This window comes from Cucurbita moschata, unplaced genomic scaffold (assembly GCF_002738365.1).
Source record: "Cucurbita moschata cultivar Rifu unplaced genomic scaffold, Cmos_1.0 Cmo_Scf00052, whole genome shotgun sequence".
Taxonomy (NCBI): Eukaryota; Viridiplantae; Streptophyta; class Magnoliopsida; order Cucurbitales; family Cucurbitaceae; genus Cucurbita; species Cucurbita moschata.
In genome coordinates this window covers 370639-377048 of record NW_019268568.1, presented here as the reverse complement: position 1 = coordinate 377048, position 6410 = coordinate 370639, and the positions used below count along the sequence as shown (strand labels likewise).

General features: G+C 36.4%; 1 protein-coding gene across 3 annotated transcripts in view; it reads right to left on the bottom strand.

Annotated features, from left to right (window-relative positions):
* The window catches only part of LOC111436120 (N-terminal kinase-like protein), a 27957-nt gene that overhangs the window by 21099 nt on the left and 448 nt on the right, over positions 1 to 6410 (bottom strand). Inside the window, exons 1-4 of one of the 3 annotated variants that reach the window (XM_023073802.1) lie at positions 5231 to 5510; positions 4680 to 5059; positions 2177 to 2275; positions 1523 to 1674 (exon numbers count right to left, since the gene is read on the bottom strand). In XM_023073802.1, coding sequence (XP_022929570.1) covers positions 1523 to 1674; positions 2177 to 2275; positions 4680 to 4805 — 377 coding nt within the window. In that variant the 5' untranslated portion in view covers positions 4806 to 5059; positions 5231 to 5510. Of the gene's footprint in view, positions 1 to 1522; positions 1675 to 2176; positions 2276 to 4679; positions 5060 to 5230; positions 5511 to 6410 lie in introns of those variants that run through there. The other 2 variants (XM_023073803.1, XM_023073804.1) reach the window with 2 other exon arrangements.

Genomic DNA, 6410 nt, shown 5'->3' with positions numbered 1-6410 from the left:
TTTTTTTTTTTTTTTTTTTTTTTTTTTTTTTTTTGTATAAGAAAGAACTTCATTTATATATGAAATTTATTTATTAAAAAAAAAAAGGGGAGAGGGTGAAAGAAAGACACCAATCCAAATGAGCTACAATAAACTTCCATTCGAGAAAAAAAAAAAACAAAAACAAAAACAAAAAAGAAGCTATATTAACAAAAGAGAGAATTCAATTTACATCAAGACAGAGAAAGGTATAGAAAATTATCAAAGAAGTTCACATAGGCCCTTTCCTTGTTTTCAAACTCAACATTCTTACCTCTGAAGTTTGGGATAATCTTCATTCTAGTCTCAATTATTAACATCCTCTCAACTTTTATTTATGTAGGGCTGACTCAGCATTTGTTATTAATATTGAGCTAACTAGATACTACATTTATAATTTTGAAGCTGAATCAGCATTAAATTTTTTTTTTTAAAAAAAAAAGAAGCATTTTCTCTCTCTTCCCCTCCCTCCCTCCCTCCCTTTATCCTTCCTTCTCTTTTCTCCCTCTCCTTTTTTTCGTCTGGTGTTCACTGTCTGCCACTGATACCAACCATCACACTATGCCAACTATTACTGCCACAACATTGCCGAGGTACTCCAAGAGCTGTGTTGCCAACATCTGTCAACCACCCACGCCGCCATCGCCTCTCTTTACTCCTCACATTCCTCTCATTGGCCTTTCTCCTTATAAATCTAAAAGTTACAGATATGAAACTTCTGCAACATCTAGAAATTTTATACAAAAAATTTGCCTCCCTCCCTTGAGATTCGAAAATTCCAAATCTAGAACTTTTTTCAAATCCCAAAAGTTCCAGATCTGGAGGGAGACAAACGAGCGGGGGAGGGAGGAGGTGAGGAGAGAGTGAAATGACAGGCATGCTTGGGAGTGATTTTGAAATGATTAAAATTACTTTTGTCATGTTCAAAATGACTGTCAAACATGCCATCAATCAATCATTGATTTAATCATTAAAAAGCATTTTTCATGGAATGAAAGTTGTCTTCAAAAGTGTAAAACTGATCGTTTAAATGATTATATAAAAACACCTATAATAAACTACTTACAAACAAATCGTTTTCACTAAGATCACCACTTCTAAAATCACTTTCAAACATGCCCCAAGACTTCCCATCCTCCAATAGAGACTCAGAGGGCTCCTTGAGCAAGAATTAGGCAATCTCATTTTGATGATGACAAATAGAAAAAATATTTCCGCAAATGATGCAATTCATGATATGAAAAATGCCTATCTTTTTCACATTTTAAACTTCTTATAAGTCTACAACTATATAATGCATCCATTACCAGTGCATAAATTAATGGCAGATCATTTTAGAAGCTCGAAACAAAACTCTTTGGCTCTTTCATTGTCATGTTACATATAACAATGTATTTCTGAAAAATGAATGACACAACAGTACCAAAAAACATGTAAACCAGCAATAAGAAAAAATGCAAAAACCAAAATTGGAAAAAAGCTTCTGGTTGGATTTGGCTTATACCTTTGGGTACCTTCTAAACCCAATTCCTTGATCTTTTCAGACAATGGCATAACAGGCTCTGTAACCATATAAATCGTAACCTTGGAAGCAGAACCGTCAGTAGTTTCAGCCTCAGTACTGTGAAGAAAGGATAAAATATTTGGATGCCTAACCTGAATAAAATTGTAGATAAGATTATTAATGTCAATGGAATATCAATATGCAGACAAATATTCTAGAAAAAATGCATAGTAGATTTAATGGATTAACCAAGAAAAGTTATCAATCCTCAGAATAAATGGAGGAAAATTAAGTAAAATTAGGAAGAGTAAATTCTATGTTTTCAAAAAAAAAAAATACTTTTGTCCCAAAAGACTAAAATCGCATGTCATTTTTGGTATAGAATACATTATCAATTAAAAATACATCAAAATCCACACAAACTAGAGTTGAAATGGCACGACAGTAGTCAAAATTATGAATACACACAAAATAATCTCATTCGTGTTAATTGAGTTCCTCTTGGGGGTGGGTTTTTTAATTCCCCTTGTATTCTTTTATTTGATTTCAATACAAGCTTAGCTTTTCATAAAAATAAAAAAAAAATAAAAAAAAACCCAAAAATTATCTCATTTGTATGCATAAGATCCATAACAATAGTCGTTGGCAGCTTACAGTTCGCAGCCGTTTCACACCGTTGCGACCTGCAGCCAAATGTCCATCCTGTGCATTACTCCCTGAAAGTGAAAATATAGAGACTGGAGATCCATCATCCTGAAAATGAAACAATTCTAACATCAATTTCACCTAATACAAAAATTTTAGAAGTTTATAGTAATTTCAGAAGATTATAGAGGTGACATAAAATATACATAAAATATAAAAGGTGAACATAGAAGCCCAAACATTTCTGTAATCTAGACTTCAGGGACTGAAATCCTATATGCAACAACCAGATTTTGCAGCTAACTGCTTGACAAGGAAAACGTCCAACATACACCACAAGCAAGAGCTTTCAATTGAACAAAAGGGGAAAAAAAGGCAAAAGTAGATACAAATATAATCTCTATAGATGTCATATAAACCAGGTACCAAACGATCTCTAATATTTATAGAATGAATGCCTATTAGAGAGGAGAATGAGAATACAGCAAATCTCTTTTTGGACAAAAATTTGATATAAAACGAATAATTGCAAGCAAAAGGATAAGAAATCCTCTAACTAAAAAAAATACTAAAAAGTTCCCCATTCAATATGCCTGGAAGCAAATGTAAGCCCAAAATCTAAAAAGTTAACCCTCTTTGACCACCATAAAATTAAAAATAAGCACCTTACCCCAAAGATTGTTCTTTTCTACCTTTTTATAATGAAACTTCCTCAAGATTTCTCATTGAAACTCAGCAAAAACTCCCTGCTCCCAATCCTAAGAAAAGCAGGTTTGTAGTTCCCAAGCAGCTATTGGCTCACATCTGACTTGATGGCAAGCATGGTTGGAGATTGCCATGTGTCACGGTCATGCTTGTCCAGGGCATGTTGTCTATGACCACATGTCAGATGTCCCGGTCATGCTTGTCTAGGACGTGTTGTCCATGGCCGCATGCCTGTTCCAAACCGCTTTTACATACTTTCATCTTAGATAGGTCTTTACTATTTCATGTTGTGTCAATATGGGGGTGTATGACCATTCACCAAAATCATGTCTACACCTGTCAGGGCTAAAATGCCACAAAATGTACTATAAGGGGGATATGAGTAGTTGTCTCTTCCTCCTACCCAGGTTATATGCTATCAAAGTCGTTGTTGTTGCCTAAACGCTTTTAGCTTATAATATTGCTTTCTTTCAAATTGTTTTCAACGTATTTCCTCGCTCACGTTTTCCGAAACATTTATCTCAAACGTGACTCGAGGTTCGAGTATAGACCAACATTGTCCGTGAAGTCCGAATTTCTCACGGCTGACTTGTTCACTGGGTTAGAACAAGTGTTGCACAATCGTTGTCCCACTACTGCAAGAGTACGATTGTGACAAGTGGTATCAAAGCCGAGTCGGGTCATTGAAAAGTAGTACACAACCATGTCCGCTGCAAAACAATTGGGCAAATCCCAAGCTAACAGATTAGCTGGAATCAAAGATCAATTACTCTGCATGAGTGAAGTTCCTGATGGAATGGGGCTTTTGGATTCTCGCATGAATGAGATTGCCGCTAAAGCCGACAGGATCAATGAGATGGCAGGTCGCCTTGAGGCAATGCCTGTCCGCGAATTAATGACTAGGGTAGAAGTCCTAGAAGACAAGGCCACAACTGTTGGTGGCTTCGAGCATAGAGATAGCTTGACGGGCTTTGTTGCCCGAATGGAAGAACACATCTAGAGCTTAGACAATGCCCAACAAGCGATCGTTCACATGGTCTCAGATTTGTCTGACCTCAACAATCCTAAAGCTACTACTTGAAAACCTCCGCGTTGTCACAAAAATATGAGAACCTCCATAAGAACTCATTGCTTTCTTCTTATAACTTTTAGAACTTAAAAGACACAATTGTATAACCTACGGAACAAAGTCTATTCAAATAAGTTCATACCCACTATCCACTCCCTTCTCTAAAAGGCTTTAATGTTCGGATCTGATAGGAGCCATCCACCACCAACAGTAGGTCATTATTTTACCAAGACCGTCTTATTTAAAAATTTCTTATATAGGAAGCAATTATAGTATAGGAAATAATTATAGGGCACTTTGTAACTAACTAACGTGTTTCAGTTACCAAACAGGAAGAAAAAAGGGAGGAAGAAGAAGAAGAGTTTTGTAACATTAGGTAATGCTAGCATTGTTTCATCTCAACGTACAAAAATTTTGAGAGTTCATTACCTGACTTCATAAGGAACAAAGGTGGGAAAAGTTGGGCAGTAAAAGCCAAAACACAACAAACTCAGAGTTGTCAAATTTAAAGCAATTCAAATTCACCCCATAAATTGGCTGCCACACACCACCGACCAAAACAGTAAGAAGCCAACTAAGTAAAGGACGGGCAATTTCCCAACTACAGGATCAAGGCTCGTCAATTCTAAAATTCAGTACAAATCACTTAGAATTATACAAACCACAATTCAGCAATCCGCAATGCCACAGTTAGATCATGTTCATTACCCAAGCGACTACTTGACGGTTAAAACATACCTTGGAGGTACCCCGAAAGTGAGTCCATGAGCCCCAGGCTGATGGGTACGGATCGCCGATGTTGTAGGGTAGATCTTTGAGCCCAGTCCCAGATCCACCCACCACTCCCTTCAAGAACTTAAACATCTTCGATTTTTTCTTCTTCCTCCTCCTCCTTCAACAAATGGAAAGAAGAGGGAGCCCTGCCTGATTAGAATGATGCAGTCCGCTACGTGGGTAGATTTCAGTAGCTATTTATGGGTCCAAATGCACAAAGTGGTCCAATAGCGCCAGCTTCTAAACTCGACTTTTCTCGAATCACACAATGTTCTTCCAAATCAGACACGAATTTCCTTAAACCCTGATTGAAATCTCCAACTCCCTTTTTCCTCCTGCGCCCCCTGTGACAGAATTAACAACCATAATTTCACTACATCACACAAAAAGGGGGGGGGGGAAGATAGAGAAGTAGAGATGAACAGCTACATCACAGGTACTTTTCACACATCCAATCGGCTTTCAACTCGAGATTAAAAAAATACAGAAACAGATAAAAATGAAAATTCACTAACCAAAAGCAATTGGCACAACTTCCGTGTATCTCCGCGGCTATCCCCTCCCTGTGTTGAAATTTCACGAACTTCAAAACAGTTCCTCCCTCAGAGCTTCGAAACTGCTGAAATTTCAAAACATAAAGAGGGGGAGAGAATTAGAGAAGCGGAGAAGGATGAAGAAGAACTTAAAAACGAGCGAATCGATCCGGTATGGAAGATGAAACCTGGAGGAGCAGAAGTGAAAGACTCGCCCAACGGGACCGTTGAGTCAATTCTTTTTCTACCCTCTATTTTCTCCACTAAAAATGACTGATTTTTTTCTCAATAACTGTTGTTTTTTAATTTTTAAAAATCTTTTATAATAATTTAAATTTACATTTTTTAACAAATTTCAAAAAATACCTTATCCTTACCCATTTCTTTTAAAAAGTGTTCAAATTCAATCAAATTCTTAATTTAGTCCAAGTTGTTCGTTACATAGTCGTCCAAAGTCAACTAAGGTCAAACAAGTCATTAGAACTTCGTAAATAGAAAAAGTCCCGTTCATTTTCCTGACTTAAATATTAGAAGACAAGTAGACCGAATGTCCAATTAAAATTTAAAAAAGAAAACAGACATCTAATAGAAACGGAATAACGGACCTCCACATTTGTATGATATTGTCATATCATTATCATATAACATGCAATAAGCAATATACATGTTAACTATACAACATAATAATTTCATCCAACTAGCCCGTGAGCATTCTAATAGTGAGTCTATTTATCATTTAAGCTCAAATTGGTGCCGTAAGTTTACTTTGGTTGAATGTTCCTAGTTTCAGTTTTACAAGTCCAATTTCACTTACGATGTTTCACTCATTCAAACAAATTAAGCTTAGAGCCTATCCACAGAGCTAACATCACTTAACTATCCCAAATAAAATCTAAATAGCTACCCAAAGGAGTAGCTGTATATAACCTCTAATGGGCTTATTTTACATAAAAAAAAAAAAAATGGTTCCATCTAAACAGCTAAACGGGGCAAAGTGAAGTAGTGTGAAGGATCGAACCAAGATGTGGGTCATAACTAGGATGGAGTAGCATGTGTGCATCGTTATTGTAACACCCAAGTACGAGAGGAGTACATGAATGAACCAATACTACATTTGAATGAGAGCGATTCTAAGAATCAAATGACTAAGAAATGCTTAAAA